Raw genomic sequence first — 20,780 nt, 5'->3', positions numbered from 1 at the left:
TCCAATTTTTCAATCATAGGATTCCACGCACATGTACCAGCCCTAGCATGAGCCATGGGGCCTGGAGAATAGAATCTTTCAGATCATCAACTCTAAAACACAACACTTCTGATATGCTGGCCCAATCTTGGGCCTGCTGATCAGGAATAACTTTGAGTACCTTCAAAAACTGGTCCTTTAAAGCCTGAGATACTCCGACCTCTTATCTGTTGGGCCCTTTAGAATATAAGCATTGTCTACTGAACAAGTTAGGTTTTTATCCACAGAGGATATAGCAGCGTAAATTGCTGGAACTCACCACAAAACCCTTCCTCCATAGAATAAAGCAAGGGTCTTCAAACTACGGCTCTCCAGTTGTTCAGGAACTACAATTTCCATCATGCCGAGTCATGTCTGTGAATGTCAGAGTTTTACAATGCCTCAAGGGATGTGTAGTTCCGCAACAGCTGGAGAGTCATAGTTTGAAGATTCCTGGAATAAAGTATTGAGAACTTTTTCAGAGGAAAAAACGGTTTATCCGGGTGCTCTCACTCAGAATACATAAGCTTTCTTAGCCATGACTGGATAGGAAAAGCATGAACAGATTGGGGAGAGTTTAGTGAACCCAAACCAGAAGTGGGCTCATCGACTGACTGCATTACTGGCAGTAAAAATGTGGAGCGGACCAATTCAGTGAGCGACTGTACCAACAACCTTTCCTGCGAACCTGATACTCCGCATCAGGTTCTTGGGAAGAGGAGACATCAGCCTTTTCCTGGTCCTTGAGAGAAATTCGTCATCTCCAGCTCCTTGTTCCTCAGAATGATCGTCCTGAGCAATTGATGGAGAGCTGCTGCGCTTAGTTCCACTCTGGGATGCGATTAAAGCATCAATTTTTACTTCAAGCTTAAAATGGTTGAAGAAAAAACCCCTTAGTAAAATACACAGGGGCTCCAGTGTTAAGAGCAGCTGTAACACTTGCCCTCCTGACGGTTCACCGTGACCAGCCATATTACTCTCAGGGGAGGATACCATCTTACTGGGATGGATCTAGGCTTCTGTGTGACTGTGAAAGTCTTTCTAGAGCCCCTTATTGAGGAGTTTTTCACCCCCCTTCTGACCATAACCCAGTGCACAAAGCAGAGGTACTATCAGAAGGAATACATCCACTGCTTGAGTAATAGTTCAGCTCTGTTACTGCTATTAATGCTCAGCTTGATGCAGCAGTAAATGTGTCAAGGAATGCCTGTGTCACCAACTTCATTGCTCTTGTGTCCCTCCTGCAACATGTAATAACACAATAGTGCTTTTAAAATAGACCTTCCCACGCTGGACGTTGGAGGACGCCAATGGCATGCTAAGCCCCCCTCTTTTTTTTTTTTTTAATAGCTTTCTCCAGTGTGTGCGTGGGCTCCTGATCCTATGGGATCCCGGGAGGAAGGAGGAATGGCGGGGGGGGGGGGGGGGGGGGGGGCTCTGGTATGGTAGCCTCCGAGCGGCATGCTGATCGTGCTGTTTTTTTTGTTTTTTTTTTAAATCCATTGTCGCTCTTTCTCCGAGAAGAGGGGAGGAAAAAAACGGCACAGGGGGGCGTCTGGTGGGGAGAGGGAACCCCCCCAGACTTACCGGAGGTCTTGCTGCTGTGGAGGAGAGAAACGTGAGCTCTCTGAGAAGCAAGAGACGTAAGTGCTCAATATAGCCCCCAGTGATGACACATAGGCATGACAACATTTACTGATTTAAAGGAGACATTCATATGAAAAATTTAAAAAATTTCTCAGAAAACTCTACTTACCTTTCCCGCATCAGGGTTTTCTGTGGTAAACCAACAGACCCAATCTTCACCCTTCATGGTGGGTTCCGTTAAACCTTCAGGAGCTGGGGATCCTCGAGGAAACCCACAATCCTGGACCTGTAATAGCACCTCCGCCAGTAAACTTTATGGCCTTACTACCAAAAAGTACTGGATCTTGGGGTCCAGCTCTCTAAAAAGAGAAGTGTTATAGGCAAGACCTCGTTTCTTCGGATACGAGGCCCAGGTACCATTCAATTCGGCCAAAAATACACTTTGAATGGATCCGGTCTGCATGGCTAGCCCCAGCAAGGATTGCTCCAGTGGAGCTCAGCACATCTTCACTCGTGACCAACACCTTAGACACTGGCGAAAAAACTGGAGGTACTCCCACCAGTGGGAGGGATTATATAGAGAGTGCACTTTTAAATTTAGGGCATGCCAGTGTCCATCACCTGAAGGTGGCCTATAACCCACATAGTAACTACTATGGCTCTGCGTCCCGTGATGTACGATAAGAAAAGTAATTGTTCTCCTTCACTGATGTGCACTGATGAGGAGGCACTAATATGCAGCACTGATAGGTGGCACTGATGGGCCACTTTTAATGGCATTGCACTGAAAATCAGTGCAGATCCCCCATCAGGAAAGCAGCTTATCGGCTCTCCTCTACTCACATACAGTCAGCGTGAATAGGGGAATGTCGATAACCGGAACTTCCTATTTACACTGTGATCAGCTGTGATTGGACACAGCTAATCACATGGTAAAGAGCCTATGTAATAGGCTCTTTACTGTGATCGGAGATTCAGTGTGTCCGAGCAACACACCGCACCACCGATCGCCGTGCTGTGCGCCTTGTTCTGAAGAACGTCATAAGACAGAACGGGAAAGCCACCAATAGCAAAAACGACAGCCAAGCTGAAGTGGTGAAGTTGAATTTGTATGCAAGTTCGAACAGGTACACTTTTTAAGTATAACTCAAGCCAAAAAAAATATATTTTACATTTTTTGGATAGCATAGGGAAGTGTCAACGCCCCTGTAACATTTGTTTTGCTGTCTGTGCCCCTGTTCAGAAGATTTCACCTCACTTACTGTGCCTGTGACAATTGGATTTTGAAAATGTTGGGTTGTTGTGGGAACAAGGATTTGTGCTAAAGCTCCAGTGGAGATACTTTTTTCCTATGATAGCTCTTACAGGAGTGAATTTCCCTTCTTAAGGGTAGCATTCCTCACACTTCCTGTTGCATCCCTCCGTTTAGAAATAGAAGTCGTATGTAAGTCGGATGTATGTAACTCGGGGACTGCCTGTAATTGGTCAGCAGATAAGCTCCTGTCACTGCTTACTACTACTACAAAAAGGGATTTTCTCGCATAACATCTGATAATGCATTGATTTACTCCATATACCGTATATACTCCAGTATAAGCCGAGGCACCTAATTTTACCACAAAAAACTGGGAAAACTTATTGACTCGAGTATAAGCCTAGGGTGAGAAATGCAACAGCTACTGTAAGTGGAAAAGAGGGTCAACAATGCCCATCTGCAGCCTCACTGTGCCCATTCTGTATGCCACACTGTGCCCATTCTGCATGCCTCATGTACCTGATCTCCAGAACACCGGCGTTGTGACATGCAGTCTAGTCGGCGGCTGTCCAGTGTAACAAAGCCCGGCCTCCTCCTCGTCCGAACACTGATTCAGTTTCCCAACAGTGAGTCAGTGTTCCGCCTATCACTGACGAGGATGAGGAATAGGCGGGGCTTTGTTACACTGCAAGGTCGCTGACTAGACTGCATGTCACAGCGCCGGGAGATCAGATGCACGAGGCTGCAGATGGGCACAGTGAGGCAGGGAGACTTGAGTATAAGCCAAGGGGGGCGTTTTTAGCACACAAAAAAATGTGCTGTAAAACTCGGCTTATACGGTACAGATCATGAGCTGAAGCATTCCTCTGTTCACTTGCTAGATGCTAGATAAATTCAACATGTCAATATTCCTAAGAGGACAAGCAAAGTCACAATACACATTGCTTTTGCATTAAGAAAAATTAGCTTTTGTATTAAGAAAAATTATGAGAATGATATTTTTACCATTGAACTGCCAGACTTTTGGGCAGCAAATGGTATGAGACATCGTCTAGTATTTCCACTTTACAGGCACGATGCCTCATAAAATGTTGTACTCAACTGAATAACAGCCATAAAGAAAGCATTAAGATTTATTTTTTACAGGTAAACTTACCTTTATACCTTTTATTTACTTTGCAAATGTTTTAGCAATTTTATTAAACAGTAAATGTTTCAATGATTTGGGAAAAAGTTTGTTAAAAAAAAAAAAAATAAAATTATATATATTTTGCATTGATCAGTGCAGGAAATGAATCCTACAACTACTTACATCCCAAATCGCAGCATTCCAGAGACATATGTTTGCCAGTGAGCACAGTAGAACATGAACATGGCTGCAAAGCAGCAGAAGAACATCCAATCTGGGTGTGTCCCAAGCTGTACAGCGATGCATGTTCCCAAAACCACAAATACTGTAAAGAAAAGAAATGACAGAAAGTTAATAAATTGGTTTTTCATTTAAAACAGGTTTCAGATACCATTCCCCTTTTACCTGAACAAGATAAAAATACTGATATGTTCAGGTCTAAGCCAACTTACTGCAGTGCTAAAAAAAAAAAATAAATAAATATGATATATTATAGTTCAAAGTGGTGATATCAAACAAAACAACTCATTCCAGTTTTAGGTAAACACAGGTATACATTAAAGTGGGACTTCAAGCTCTCAAATCAAAATTGACTATTTTTAATCATTTTGCTGCTAGTATTAGTAAATAGATAAGAAAGTATATATTATTGATTTGTTTTAATTTTTTTTTCAGTTACTTCCTGATTTTTGGTCTAGGCAAATTATGTCATACATTCCAGGAGTCTTTAGGCGAGGAGGGGTTTTCTCAGTTAACCACTTCCCGACCGCCGCACGACGATGTACGTCCTAAGTTTGAAGGGGTATATCGTTGTTATGGCAGCAGCTAGCTGCCATAACCCCGGTATCCCCGTTTTCGTGCGGCGGCCGGCTTTCAGATAAAAGTGGTCCCTGCGGCGGATTCGCCGCAAGATCACTTTTATCGGTGGCGGGAGAGGGCCCCCCCCCCTCCCGCCGCGATCCGATGCCCTCCGCCGCTTACCAGAGCCGTTGGTAGCGGAGGCGATCGCGTCCTGTGCCGTTGTGTGTCTGGAGACGAGTGAGGCCAAGATGGCGCTCACTCGTTTCCATGACACTGCTGGGCGGAAGCGACGTCAAAACGTCACTTCCGTCCACGCCTCTTAAAAAGGCATATTTTTTCAAATGTCATTTTTCTAAATGACTTTTTTTTTTTTTTTGCATTTTAGTGTAAATATGAGATCTGAGGTCTTTTTGACCCCAGATCTCATATTTAAGAGGTCCTGCCATGCTTTTTTCTATTACAAGGGATGTTTACATTCCTTGTAATAGAAATAAAAGTGACACAATTTTTTTTTTTTTTAAACAGTGTAAAAATAAATAAAATATTGTAAAATAAATAATAAAAAAAAAAAAATTTTTAAAACCCCCCTGTCCCGACGAGTTCGCGCGCAGAAGCGAACGCATACGCGAGTAGCGCCCGCATATGAAAACGGTGGTCAAACCACACATGTGAGGTATCGCCGCGACCGGTAGAGCGAGAGCAATAATTCTAGCCCTAGACCTCCTCTGTAGCGCAAAATATGCAACCTGTAGAATTTTTTAAACGTCGCCTATGGAGATTTTTGAGGGTAAAAGTTTGACGCTATTCCACTAGCGGGCGCAATTTTCAAGCATGACATGTTGGGTATCAATTTACTTGGCGTAACATTATATTTCACAATATAAAAAAAAATAGGGATAACTTTACTGTTGTTTTATTTTTTTTTTATTCAAAAAAGTGAATTTTTTCCAAAAAAAGTGCGCTTATAAGACCGCTGCGCAAATACGGTGCAAAAAAAAGTATTGCAATGACCGCCATTGTATTCTCTAGGGTGTTAGAAGAAAAACCATATATAATGTTTGGGGGTTCTAAGTAATTTTCTAGCAGAAAAACCTGTTTTAAACATGTAAACACCTAAAATCCAAAACGAGGCTGGTCTTAAAGTGGTTAAGATCACCCTCCTGCCTGCATGCCTAAGCTAAGAACAGATGGATTCCAGGAAGTAAATGTTATATGAATCATCTGCCCTTACTCAAGATGGCCATGGCCAGAAGTGCTAAAGGGATGTTTTTCAATGTGATTTCTCAACAACAAAGAATGCAGATATAGATGGATGGGGGAGTTTGCTTTGAATATTAAAGATTAAATTAAATTGCATTATCAGTTTGTGGTACTCAGATGCAGTGAAGTTCCGCTTTAATAATGATGACATTGCAGTAGCATGTCACAGACACATAATGAATGTACAAACTTATAGCTAATAAGGCATATTTAAAAAAAAAAAAAAAAACACACCCCTAGTACTGGCATATCTCAAGAAAAAAAAACCCCAGTCAGCCTGAAAATAATATTATTATTATTAGAGGTTGACCAATATATCGGCCGGCATTTGGCGTTTTTTTAATTAATCAGCATTGTGCTGATAAAAAAGGCCGATTATAACTTCAGCGCGACTTGCAAATGACTTCTGTAATAGAAGTCAATGCAAGTTGCCTGAAGTCTTCTGTGCAGCAACTTCTCTCCTCTCTGGGCAGCCTGCGAAAAAGATACAATGTTTACACTTGTCAATGAACTGAACCTGTGTAGGAGTTCTCAGTTTAACCATTTAAAGACTAAATCTTCTCTGACATTTGTTGCTTACAAGTAAAAATCCTGTATTTTCTGCTAGAAAATCACTTAGAATCCCCAAAAATTATATATATATATATATATATATATATATATATATATATATATATATATATATATATATATATATATATATATATATATATATATATATATATATATATATATATATATATGACCCTAGGGAATAAAATAGCGGTTGCTGCAATATTTTATGTCACACGGTATTTGCGCAGCGGTTTTTCAAACGCTATTTTTTGGGAAAAAATACACTAAATTAATTTAAAAAAATAAACTAAGCAGTAAAGTTAGCCCATTTTTTTTTTTTTTCGTCCAAAAGTTTTGATTACCTGTTTAAATGTAAGAAATTTTCTGTATCACTTATTACTTAAGGCTGCTTTTATACTGGAGCCGGCAGGCGTTGACGGTAAAACGCTGCTAGTTTTAGCGGCGCTTTACCGTCATTTTAGCGGTGCTATTCGGCTGCTAGCGGGGTGCTTATAACCCAGCTAGCGCCCGAGGAAGGGGTTGAATGCGCCCGTGAAACGCCGCTGCCGAATCATTTTGCAGGCGCTTCGGCAGCAGTGCGCATTCATTTCAATGGGCAGGAGTGGTGGAGGAGCGTTATACACTGCTCAAAAGATGCTGCTTGCAGGACTTTGTTAACATCCTGCCAGCGCATCGCCTCAGTGTGAAAGCACTTGGGCTTTCACACTAAGACTACAGGGGAGCTGTTTTGCATGCACTATTTTTAGCCCAAAAGCGCCTGAAAAATGCCCCACTGTGAAAGGGGTCTAACTGTTAGATTTTATGAGATGAAGGGAAAAAAAAATAAAAAATATTCGGCATCATATCGGCCGCCGCGATTTCTAAATATCGACATCGGCCAGAGAAAAACCCATATCGGTCGACCTCTAATTATTAATAATATGCAATACAGCTACAGTTCTCCCATGTTAGAACACTTTTGAAAATTGTACGAGGAATTACAAATGCAAACCAAAAGAAATGCTCTTTAAAAAATGGTTCATGCCGTTACACTTTTTGTCCCAGTATCTGTGCATGGGATGACCTTAGCCAATAAAAAAAAAAAAAAAATGATTGCAGCCAAATAAGAAAGAAGGGATGGCTGCATTTAGAATGTAAATTTAATTTCGATAAGGATTTCATAGCCGCTATCCAGGAATCGATAGAGGGCAGCCATAGGAAAGAGGGAGCAATAAAGTGCTTAAAAAAGCCTTTATTCACAGGTATTATTTGAAGGGAATATGCAAGACATGGGTCACTTTCATTACGCTGGACATGATTACATACATTTGCAATGACAATGAATGAGGTGTACCATAGAGGCTCTTAAAATGGGCAAAACAGTATTCTCCAACATAATAATTTATTATATAAAATGTACTCAGAGGATACAAAAAATAAATAAATAAAAACTAGCCACAGATCTTTTAGCTGTATACAAACACGATGCACTTTTTTAATTGCACAGATAAAAGTTTCAAAGATTTTTTTTTTATCAAATAAAAAAGTTGGGACTACTGGCTCTCTGCCTGGAGTCCATCTCTAAGCATTTACAGAAGTTACTTGATCAGTCTTAATTGCTACTATTCTGAAACATCTGTGATGTTACTGTCGCCTCTTGCTGCTAGACCGAATCCTGAAGCTATAGAACTATAGCGCACACTGTACAGAGGTCAGGTAAGAAATAAAGAACAATAGAACAAGAATTATTGTATAATACAATAGAACAAAAAAAAAATCCACCTGTAGAGAGGGAGTCACATCCATGGTCAAAAAGCTCTCCCAGTGGAGTACTACTGTTTGTTCTCCTTGCTTGCTTCCCATCGATGGCATCCAAGGACTGGTAAATAAATAAACCTATAGCACAAGATATATATGTCCACGTTGGGGCCTGCAGAAGGAATAAAAAAATAAATAATTGGATAACAATCCTATACTGTATGTATCAGTTATCCACCGCCCATTCTTTACAATTGCTTATTTTTTTTACCATTTAAAGTGGAGCTAAACTAAGTATCCATACTTATTCACAAGAAAATGTCAAAAGTAAATAAAAGAATCTTTAATAAAAAATAAATAAATAAAACAAAGAGAAAAAAAAAAAAGAGAGAGAAAAAGAAAAGGCTAGTAAAGCCTGAAAACAGTGACATCACCCACAGGCTTCAATGGTCCATCCGTTGTTGGCGCTCCCTCCTCTCCCCTGCAGCTGCGCTGGCTGACACAAAGGAGCCAGCTCACTTGACCAAGCCTGAGTGGACTGAAAATAGGTAGTGCTACAGATCTTTCTTACATAGGTTAGTCAGAATAACTGTAAGGATGGGGAGGGTGCATTTTTAAGATTAGTTAGGTGGTGCCTGGAATTACACTTTAAAAGGGCTAGTTTACCCTTACTGAAACAAAAAGTAGAGATGCACCAATATTTCCACAGCCGAAAATGGTGTTATCGGCATTTTGCCGAAAGATAAAAAAGCTGCTGATAATGGCCGTGGGTCGCATTGGGATGGAGGCGCGGCTGCGCAGTGAAGATGCCTGGGCTTTGCGGTTGTGCATGCCCAGTGGTAGTGGCCACGTCATTCGTTGTGCGGCCGGCGTGCTCAAGGCTTCGTGCAGACTTACGAGCATACAAGGCTTAGTGGGAGAGCAAGCTTCTTCCCTCCTGGATGGATGTGGCTACTATAATTTATTCTAAAAAGATGAATATTGCTGCTGAAGATCTTTCCAAATAGACATCCAAACTACTAGATTCTACAAATAAAATACAACATTGATTGATTGCATGCTATTTAGAAAAGAGATAGTAAAGTAATCACATACTACCGAATGCTAACAACAGGGTAGTGCATGTTTAAAATTAGAGCTGAAACAACTAATCGATTAATCGACAATCGATTATGAAATTAATCGATTACTATTTTCATAATCAATTAATCGGCCAGTAACATAATGGGGTTAAAAAAAAAAAAAACTAAAATGAGCCCTTTATAGTATAAAAAATAAAGAAAATAATCGCCACTGTAAATATAACTTTCACAGTTCTACAGAAAAAAAAAAAAAAAAAAAGAACCCCTTACAGTATTGATTATCTGCTTTTTTGTACTATAAAAGGGCTAATTTTAGTTTTTTTAAATCCCATTATGTTACTAAACGTTTTAGACCTGGTTCACGCCTGTGTGTTTTTTTGGTGCTTTTTGCAGAAATGCAATACAGTTCATTTACATGGTTTCCAATGGGACACGTTCACATCTATGCTTTTTTCAGCCGATGCGTATTTGGAAAGGTTCAGGGACTTTTTTTTTTAACGCAAAACATTGCTTATTTGGTTCAATATACTTCAATGGAGAAGTTGCAGAAAAGCATGTAATGCATTTTTGCAGCAATTTGTGTTTTTTATTCTGCCCAACAACAAATTGGCCAAAAAAATATGCAAAAACACAAACCACAGCAAAATCACGTGTGCAAAAATCAAAAAGCACAGCAAAGAGCACTGCAGAAACAGATCAAAAGCAAACTGCATAGGTGTGTACCAATCCTAATGCTGGCCACACGGATCAATTTTCAGATTAGAATATTCAGACGAAAAATCTTTGTACATTCGCTGAATGAAAGAATGTGGTTTGAAATTTTCACTTGTTTTAAACATTCTGTTTTTACAAAGAATGTAATTTCTGAACGAAAACCACATACACTGTCTAAAAATTCCTTTGACCAAGAAGTTTTCTCTTATTTCCAAATTTTACCATCACTGTGGTTGAAAATGAATTTCGATTTGACCCCATTTAAAATGATGTTAAACTGAATGATTTTGCAAGGTTCACTAATGTTTGGACAAATATACCCAGATATGATCTGACAATGCTCAGGCACTGCTTGCCTGTTGTACTTTGCCCTCTCCAAGATGAGAAGTACTTGCATGACCATGTGCTGTGGCACGCCCAAAAAAAAATCAAATAAAAAATTGCCTGCAGTGTTCAGCCCATACCTGATATAGCAGGTTAGTGGACTTCAATCGGTGCTGACCAATGGGCCCCTACCCAGAGAGTGTCATAGAGCCAGATGAAAGCAGCCCAAGCCACATGGGTCCCTTGTAAAGTATGCAAAGCTGCCACTTAAACCCGGCAGTATTACACTATATTGCCTCTCTGTGGCTCGTTTTTTTGGGGAGCCAAACTTCACAGATTTATTGGAAAGGAGCTGTGGATAAGGAATGCGGAGTGTAACAGTTTGAGGAATTTACTATTTACCATCCATGATTGAAATGAAGTCTGATTAATTTCTGGAAATGATTGGCGCTGCATGTGGCTTGGAAGGTCCTAGCTAACTAAATGAGGAAGGATCCCCTCTACTATATGCCTGGTGGTCACTTTGTGGCCAAAGATACTGGTGAGCACATTTATGTGTCACTTCGGGTGAAGCACTTTGGTTCCCTCAAGATTTAAGCACATTGCACTTTAGGAGGCACAGTGTTGGAGAAATCATATATAGAAGAATTGAACCACTATATTGTTTCATTTACATTTATATTTGTATAAACTAAAATTGTGCGCTAGCATAAGTATATCATATATAGTGAAACAAATCTGCGACTGAAAAGTTTCTTAGAAACATACCAGAAGCTGTAGTATATATTAAAATAAACCACAGTGCAACAAAATAACAAATGGCAAATAATGATACATCTCTATGGAAGAAAAAATATGAAAAAAAAAGGGTGAAAAAGTTCAAAGGTGCAATTGAAATCCAGACCGCTTGGAAAACGCACCATTCAGTTCGTAAAAAATAAAATTACAAGAGAAGGTATGTAAGAAGGGCAAGCCGTTCCTTTGGTGTATCTCATCAGACTGGAAAGGTGAAAGATGTAAGGACACTCCCCAGCCACCGGTAGTCCCAATGAGGATAGTTGCGGGAGAGCAGTAATGGATGTACTCTTACCAAACTTGTTGGACCTCCTATATAGCGAGGTCATACGAGCTTGCAGATATAACCCTCTGCAGGGACAGATGGATATCGATGTCCTGGTCCCGCTCGCGAGCACCACCCGCTCAAAGATGTTATCTCTGCTTCAGCGCCAGGGGGGAGACTCGTTTCTCAGAGGTTCCATAGATGAGAAGAAAAAAAGAGCGGAAAAAACTCCGATAGTGTAGTAAGAATTGTAAGGAGTTTATTGCTTTGAATGACCATAGGTCTCTATACAAATTTCAAGAGTAAAAATTTTAAAAACGCCGGCATAAACAAAGGCTGAACGCCCGTGCAATCATAGGATGTGTGATGGCAAGCACTGCGAGGCCACGCCCTACATGTTTCGTAGAAGAAGTCACGTATGACGAAACAAGTAGGGCGTGGCCTCGCAGTGCTTGCCATCACGCATCCTATGATTGCACGGGCGTTCAGCCTTTGTTTATGCCGGCGTTTTTAAAATTTTTACTCTTGAAATTTGTATAGAGACCTATGGCGCTGAAGCAGAGATAACATCTTTGAGCGGGTGGTGCTCGCGAGCGGGACCAGGACATCGATATCCATCTGTCCCTGCAGAGGGTTATATCTGCAAGCTCGTATGACCTCGCTATATAGGAGGTCCAACAAGTTTGGTAAGAGTACATTCATTACTGCTCTCCCGCAACTATCCTCATTGGGACTACAGGTGGCTGGGGAGTGTCCTTACATCTTTCACCTTTCCAATCTGATGAGATACACCAAAGGAACGGCTTGCCCTTCTTACATACCTTCTCTTGTAATTTTATTTTTTACGAACTGAATGGTGCGTTTTCCAAGCGGTCTGGATTTCAATTGCACCTTTGAACTTTTTCACCCTTTTTTTCATATATTTTCTTCCATAGAGATGTATCATTATTTGCCATTTGTTATTTTGTTGCACTGTGGTTTATTTTAATATATACTACAGCTTCTGGTATGTTTCTAAGAAACTTTTCAGTCCCAGATTTGTTTCACTATATATGATATATTTATGCTAGCGCACAATTTTAGTTTATATATGATCCTTACACTTTATTGATATTTGAAGTTTTTTGTTGCAGCTGCATTTTGTATTTCAAACATTTTACTTTTATTCACGTTTTTTGCTCATTAGCGCAGGTTTTCCTTATAACATTTATATTTGTGCTGGACTGTTCTGATACTAAACCTATGGTGTATTTGTTGTCACAAAATATTGCACTCACGCTACGTTGGGTGATATACATGTTTTTTGCGCCCAATTTTTCACTAGAATAGAAAGTTAATGACACCCCCAGATTGGTTCGCATATTGCAGCATGAACTATCAAGTGGTGAAGAAATCGGATTGTCTGAGTGTAAAAACCCAGGCAATCCGATTCCAGTGCGGACCAAAAAAAGGGTCCTGCACCATTTTGGTGCGAATGCGATGTAAATTCAGCCATACATTCCGTATGGCTGAATTCACATCACACGTGATCTGCACAGCAGTGCGATTCACATGCAATGTCTAACATTGCACCAGTGTGAATCCAGCCTGAAGGATTAGATGCAAATAGACACCCCAATGTCATTTAAAGAAAGATCATCCCCAGAATTTAGCTTATAGTGATTTTACATGAGACTTGGAGTGCCAATGCAGTGCTATTTTGTGGTGCGAATTTTGCTTTTCAGATGCAATTCTTACAGGCTCCAGAGCTTAAAATCGCACCACTCTTCACTAAACTCGCACAGGACCCTTTTTTTGAACTGTACCAGAATCACATCGTATCTTTGTGAACAGCCTTCATTGGAAGCAATGTTTCACTTGACTTGCGAATCTGTGTGTTCTGGAAGGCATCAGATTCACATGAGTGTGAATTGGGACTAAGGGCCCAGTTATAACAAGTTGTTTTGTTCTCTTTGTATTGCTTTCTTTGTGTGAAATACCTGGTATTACCGCTAGTCCCTTTGCATTTCTATTAAAAACTGACCACACTAGGCATGAAGGCGCAGCATGGTCAGTTCTCTAGCTGTGCTGGGAACTCAACCTGCTCTCTTTCAATAATCAGACTTGTCCTGACATGCCTCCTCCCCCTCCTGCACAGCCGTTCCCTGGAAAGATCAGTATGCTGCCGTTTCTCTTCCCCAGCTCTCTGAGCTCCTTATGCAGCTGAGAACAGAGGGTGTGATAGCTTATTTAAAAAAAAAAAAAAAATTTATAATGTGATTTATATATTTATTAATTACTGTTTTAAACTGAATGGGTTGTTTTACAAGGTGAGGGTTTACATATACTTTAACTAAAACCTGCACCATTTTTGATAACATAGAGCAATGTTAATGAGGAGGTGGAGACTCAGCTTCTTGCACAGATGGAAAGGGCTGCAAGGGCTGGGACGGTGATAATAATGGGGGATTTTAATTACCCAGAAATTGACTGGAGTAATGGCACTGCTTGAACAGTTAAAGGGCAAACATTTATAAACCTAGTACAGGACAATCTTTTGGTCCAGTTTATTGAGGCCCCGACTAGGAATGATGCTCTGTTGGACCTGATAATCTCAAACCATGCAGAGCTTATTACTAATGTTCATAAAAGGAACATCTGGGTAGCAGTGACCATAACATAATCTAATTTGATGATAGCTGTAAGCAAAAAACACATACGGGAAAGATAAAAACATAACTTTAAGAGAGCAAATTTTCCAAGGATGAGGGCAGCTCTACAAGGCTTAGACTGGGAGGGAATATTAGCATTGACGAACACAGAACATGTATGGGAATTCTTCAAAAAGACTGTATGTGAACTCACTGCAAAGTATGTTCCCATGGGCAAGAAGTTTAAAAGGCTAAAAATAAAACCTGTGGCTCACGGCCAAAGTTGAAAAAAAAAAAAAAAAAAAAAAAAAAAAAAAAACCTATAAATAATTAAGAAAAGAACTTTAAAAAAAAAAAAAAATATATAATAATAATAATAATAATAATAATAATAATAATAATAATGATTAAGGGACACTATCATCGTTTAAATGTTACAAAGAATAACAATATGTAAAAAGGAAATCAAGAATGCAAAAATTCAAAATGAACGATAGATTGCAAAAGATAGGACAAACCCCCAAAAATTCTTCAAATATATTAAAAGTAAAATGGTCAGGTCTGAGCATGTAGGCCCTTTACAAAATAATCTAGAGTGGGTGACTGGGGACAAAGAGAAGGAAAATTTATACAAAGGAACATGGGGGGAGCTCAAGTCCATAACGGAAATGGTATTGACACAGCCCTAAATGATCCACAATGGCTCAAAAGTGATATGGTCCAGAATTATTTAGACAGAATAAAAAGTGGATAAAGGACTTGGATCAGATGTCATCCACCCACGGATCCTAAAAGAATTGAACTCTGTCATTTCAAAGCCATTGTTTCTCTTTTTTTTTTTTTTTTTAGGGACTCAATGAATGGAATGATACCACTGAATTGGCGTAGGGCCAATGTGGTGCCCATATTTAAAAAAATTGAACAAAGCCTTTACCAAGTAACTATAGACCTGTTAGTTTAAAGGGGTTGTAAAGATGTTTTTTTTTTTTTTTTAAAATAACAAACATGTTATACTTACCTTCACTGTGCAGCTCGTTCTGCACAGAGTGGCCCCGAACCTGGTCTTCTGGGGTCCCTCGGCGGCTGTTTCAGCTCCTCCCCGCAAGCATTTACCACCTTCATGCGAGCTCCCTCGCACGGTGGTGAGTGCTTGCGGGCGCGCTCCCGTGATACAGCCGGCGGCTATAGCCGCTCGCTGTATCACTCGGCCCCGCCCCCCGGCGCGCCGCGTCATCGGATGTGATTGACAGCAGCGCGAGCCAATGGCTGCGCTGCTTTCAATCCATCCACTGCAGCCAATCAGCGACCAGGCTGAGCTGCAATGAAGCTGACGAGGACGAGCAGCGAAGATTCGAGGCGTCAGGTAAGTAAAACGGGGGGGCTGGGGGCGGCGGGTACTGTCAAAAGTTTTTTCACCTTAATGCATAGAATGCATTAAGGTGAAAAAATTTTTACCTTTACAACCCCTTTAACTTCTATAGTCGAGAAGATACTGGAGCATTTAATAAAAGACCACAGACGGGTTCTTGCTGGAAAAAAAAAAAAGTATTAAGTAACAGACAGCATGGATTCATGAAGGACAGACGTTGTCAAACAAATCTGATTTATTTTTATGAGGTGGTAAGAAAAACCTTGGACATAGGGGTGGCACTTGGATTTTGCAAAAGTGTTCGGTACAGTTCCTCCCACACGGCTCATGGGTAAGGTAAAGTCTACAGCCTTGGGAATATCGGTTTGTAAATGGATAGAAAACTGGCTTAAAAAATACAGAATTCAGAGCATAGTGCTTAATAATTCATACTCTGAATGGTCTAAGGTTATCAGTGGTGTACCCCAAGGTTCAGTGTTGGGACCCTTACTTTTTAATATCTTTATAAATGTATAGGGTCTGGGATTAAAAGTACCATTTCAGTCTTTGCAGATGACCAGGCCATTTTTTTGCGATACATCATTGCGTTACTTTAACTAACAAACAATGACGCAGTCGTCCACCACAGTACTCAAATAAAATTGATGTCCTTTTTTTTCCACAAATCAAGATTTCTGTTGGTGGTATTTGATCACCCCTGGAGGTTTTAATTTTTTTGCGCTATAAACAAAAAAAAGAGTGACAATTTTCAAAAAAAAAAAAAAAAAAAACACCCTAAAAACAATAATTTTTCACTTTCTGCTATAAAACACCCCACAAGAAAAAAAAATTGTAAATCTAATTTCTTCGTCAGTTTAGGTTAATATGTATTCTGTTACATATTTTTGGTGAAAAAAATTCCAATAAGCATATAATAATTGGTTTGGGCAAAAAGTTATAGCGTATACAATTTATGGGATATTTTTATGGACTTTTTTTTTCCTTTTTTTACTAGTAATGGCAGCAATCAGCGATTTTTAGCGGGACTGCAACACTGCGGCAGGCTAATCGGACATCTGACACTTTTCATACTTTTTGGTAGGGCTGCAACTAACGATTAGCTGGCTGATTATTGTTTCCATTAATCGGTTAATAACCAAAAAAAAAAAAAAAGTGTGGTGTATAAATTTAGTTAATATGTAAAGTTTAAAAAAAAAAAGGCAATTTATTCTTAAATATCGCTATACAGTGGTAAATCTAAAACTATATGGTTAGGGAGCAAAATATCTAATCCACTCTGAGAATAACAGACAGAAGAGATAAACTGTATAAACTATTAGAGGAGAGATATACTGTATATACTATTAGAGGCGATATACTGTTTTAAAGGGTGAATCCGGTAAAAATCAGACTCAGATCAAATTTTTTTTATTTAAAAAAAACAAAGTCTTCCTTCAAAAAAAAAAAGAAAAAAAATTTTAAACCGTTTGTTCGATTTTCTGATCATTAGTGGGGTCAAATCGACGTTCATTTTCAACCACAGTGACTGGAAAATTGGGAGAAAAAAAAAACTTCTTGGTCAAAGGAATTTTCAGAAAGTGTATGTGGTTTTCGTTGACATTAATTTTAAAAACAGAATGTTAAAAAACAAGTAAATATTTCAAACATTCTTTCATTCAGTAAATGTGCAAAGATTTTTCATCTGAAAATTGATCTGTGTGGCCAGCATAAACCTATGCAGTTTGCTTTTGATCTGTTTCTGCAGTGCTTTTTGCTGAGCATTTTGAGTTTTGATTTTTGCGCACGTGATTTTACTGAGATTTGTATTTTTGCTTTTTTTTTTGGCCAATTTGTTGTTGGGCAGATTAAAAAACACAAATTGCTGCAAAAAAACATTACATGCTTTTCTGCAGCTTCTCCATTGAAGTATATTGAACCAAAAAAAGCACAGTTTTGCGTTAAAAAAAGGACCCTGACCCTTTCCAAAATACACAGCAGCTGAAAAAAAGCATACATGTGAACGTGTCCCATAAAAAATCATGTGAATTAACTGTAGTGCGTTTCTGCAAAAAGCACCAAACAAAAAAAAAAAAAAACAAACAAAAAAACACAGATGTGAACCAGGTCTAAGACGTTGGGTAACTTAAAGGGGTTAAAAAAACTAAAATTAGCCCTTTATAAGTACAAAAAAAAGCAGATAATCACAATTTCATTTTTTTACTGTAGAACTGTGAAAGTAATATTTACAGTAGCGATTATTTCCCCATTTTGTACTATAAAGGGCTCATTTTAGTTTTTTTAAATCCCATTATGTTACTGGCTGATTAATCGATTATGAAATTAATCAATTACTATTTTCATAATCAATTAGTTGTTTCAGCCCTACCTTTTGGGGACCAGGAAAATTATTACAGTGATCAGTACTAAAAAAAAAAATTTTTTAAATGCACTGTCACTGTTCTAATGACAAAGGTAAGGAAGGGGTTAACATCAGGGGCGATCAAAGGGTTAAGTGTGTCCCTAGTGAGTGCTTTCTAACTGTGGGGGATCTCTTTCACTGGGGGGAAAACTGCGATCCGTGTTCCTGCTTTGCAGAAACACAAGATCTCCATCTTCCCCTTTCACAGAACGGCGGTCTGCCTCTCCTGAGAATGATTGGCGGGTCCCGGCGGACATCACGCGTGCCCCAGACCTCGTGCAGAAACGTGATTTTGCGCAGGAGCGCTGCCCTGTCGCAGTATAGCCGTGTGAGGTGGTCCTTAAGTGGTTAAAGGGGTTGTAAAGTCAGAAGGTTTTTTTTAATCCTAATGCATTCAATGCATTAAGATAAAAAGACTTCTGTGTGCAGCAGCCCCGCTTGGCCCCCCTAATACCCACCTACGCCCATCTCTGTCCAGCAATGTTCACGAGTGCCTGGGCCGTCTGAGGCTCTCTCTCTGATTGGCTGAGACATTGGCTCCCGCTGCTGTCAAAGTCAGTCAGCCATCCAGTCAGGAGAGAGAGAGAGAGGGTCGGGCCGCTGCGCCGTGTCTGAATGGACACAAGGAGCTGTGACTCAGCCTGGGTGCCCCCCTAGCAAGCTGCTTGCTGTGGGGCCACTCGGCAGGAGGGAGGGGGCAGAAGCTCCAGTCCAGGATCCAAAAAGGAGGATCGGGGCTGCTCTATGCAAAACGATTGCACAGAGCAGGCAAGCATAATATGTTTTTTTTTTTCTAGAAAAATAACAAAGAGCCTTAAAATCACTTTAACCACTTAAGGACCGGGTCTCTTTTTTTTAGATGTGTTTACAAGTTACAGTTTTTTTTTTGCTAGAAAATTACTTAGAACCCCCAAACATTATATTTTTTTCTGACACCCTAGAGAATAAAATGTCAGTCGTTGCAATACTTTCTGTCACACTGTATTTGTGAGCGGTCTTACAAGCGCACTTTTTTTTGAAAAAAATACACTTTTTTTAATTAAAAAAATAAGACAATGGTAAAGTTAGCCCAATTTTTTTTTTATATTGTGAAAGATAATGTTACGCTGAGTAAATTGATACCCAACATGTCACACTTCAAAATTGCACCCGCTCGTCTCAGACTAATAGGGGGAGGGGCTAGGCTTAGGATGTGAGAGAAGCTGTGTGATGTCTCCTGGAGCTCTGCTGAAAATCAGCTGGGAATAAGGGATATGATATGTGAAGTTTACTTGTGGATTTCTGCCCTGTGATACAACTGCCTGATCCTTGCTGGCTTCTAGTGCCGTATTACCTACCCGCTAATTGCAGGCGGATTTGCAGGGAGGTCAGCCGGCGGGACTGTCTGGATAGCTGGATTGTTAATCAGCAACAAGCACCAGGTAACACCAAGGAATACCTGCTCACCTGCTGACTGCTCACCGCTTATCATCCCCTTATCATCCTCTAGCCTTACAGCTTTACAGCGCTACTTTTGACACTGGGCTAGCAGTGATTGCGGTGTCAAAATTCAGCTAGGAGTGGTGACAAGAGCGATGGGGAGGAAGCTTAAAGCTGCTGGAGCAGGAAGGTCCGATGGAGTAGGGGGGTCTGGAGCAGAAAGAGAGGCTGCTGGAGAGGCTGGAGTAGTAAACTTGAGAAGTGTAATGGCCGGAGAAAAGACAGACACAGGCTCATATGCTGGAGGTGAGGAATGTCTGTCAAAGGGGGGGGGGGATGGATGCAGTAGCTGATAAATTGGAACGTTTCGCATGGAGCTCCACTAAGGATACTAAGGTCACGGACTCTGGCAAGGATGTTTTTGCTAAATACAGTAGCATGTCTGTAGGAATGGAGAGGACTGTACTGGAGATAGGACCAGAGATAGAGAGCCGGGAGGAGCGGGAGTCTGCAGGGAACCACACACAGACTTTTTCTGAACGGGAGATAACGGAAGTATCTGAAGTGGGGGACGGAGGAAAGCCAGCAGTGGATGGTGAGGATGGTGGGGAGTTGGTTAGGACTGTTAGAACCGAGAGAGGGAAAAGCGATACATTAAGCACTTCTGTCTCAGAAGTTCCAGAAGTATCAGATGGTATGTCTAAAAATAAAATTACTGGCTTCACCTGTTTTACCTGTTGCACCTGTGGGACCTGCGGTATCTGTACCTGCAGCTGCTCTGAAGGGGGAGCCGACACTTAAGGATGTATTCCATGCTATACAGAACTGCAACTATACATTAAATATATTATCTACACAGGTTAACTGCTTAAGGGAGGATGTTTCTATTATGCACCTAGACATACAGAAGGTGCGTGAACGTACTTCAATATTAGAGAACCAGGTTACTATTATAGAGAATGACTCGGGCTGTATGAAACAAGAACTTAAAGCAGTAGGGCTCCAATCGAAATACCACGATAACCGTATTGATGAAATTGAAAATAGATTAAGAAGAAATAATGTACGTATCCTTGGAATTCCAGAACGCATGGAAAGGGGCAATACTGCTGAGTTTATTGAGAAATGGATGCTGGACGTTTTTGGAAAGCAAAATTTTACATCCTTTTTCGCTGTAGAAAGGGCGCATCGCATTCCAGCTAGACCTCCTCCTCTGGGTAATCTCCCCCGACCAATTATCTTAAAAATGCTCCATTTTAGAGATAGGGATAAGATCCTCTCCCTAGCACGTACTAAAGGAAATATAGAGGTGAATGGATCAAGAGTTTCTTTCTTTCCGGACTTCTCTGTGTCAGTTCAAAAACAAAAGAGCCCAATTTATAGATATTAAAAGGCGCCTCCGTACCTTCCAGATTCAATAT

The 20,780-nt window shown here is 40.2% G+C and overlaps 1 protein-coding gene across 4 annotated transcripts in view; it reads right to left on the bottom strand.

The window, feature by feature from the left end:
- Positions 1-20,780, bottom strand: part of CEPT1 (choline/ethanolamine phosphotransferase 1) — a 104,315-nt gene that overhangs the window by 50,644 nt on the left and 32,891 nt on the right. For all 4 annotated transcript variants that reach the window (XM_073615964.1, XM_073615967.1, XM_073615965.1 and 1 more), the window contains exons 3-4: positions 8,388-8,535; positions 4,173-4,314 (exon numbers count right to left, since the gene is read on the bottom strand). In XM_073615964.1, the coding sequence (XP_073472065.1) occupies positions 4,173-4,314; positions 8,388-8,535 (290 nt within the window). The remainder of the gene's footprint in view (positions 1-4,172; positions 4,315-8,387; positions 8,536-20,780) is intronic.

This window comes from Aquarana catesbeiana, linkage group LG02 (genome assembly GCF_042186555.1).
Source record: "Aquarana catesbeiana isolate 2022-GZ linkage group LG02, ASM4218655v1, whole genome shotgun sequence".
In the NCBI taxonomy this organism is placed as follows: domain Eukaryota; kingdom Metazoa; phylum Chordata; class Amphibia; order Anura; family Ranidae; genus Aquarana; species Aquarana catesbeiana.
Note: the sequence above shows the minus strand (reverse complement) of the source record. Positions and strands in the feature narration are given on the sequence as shown.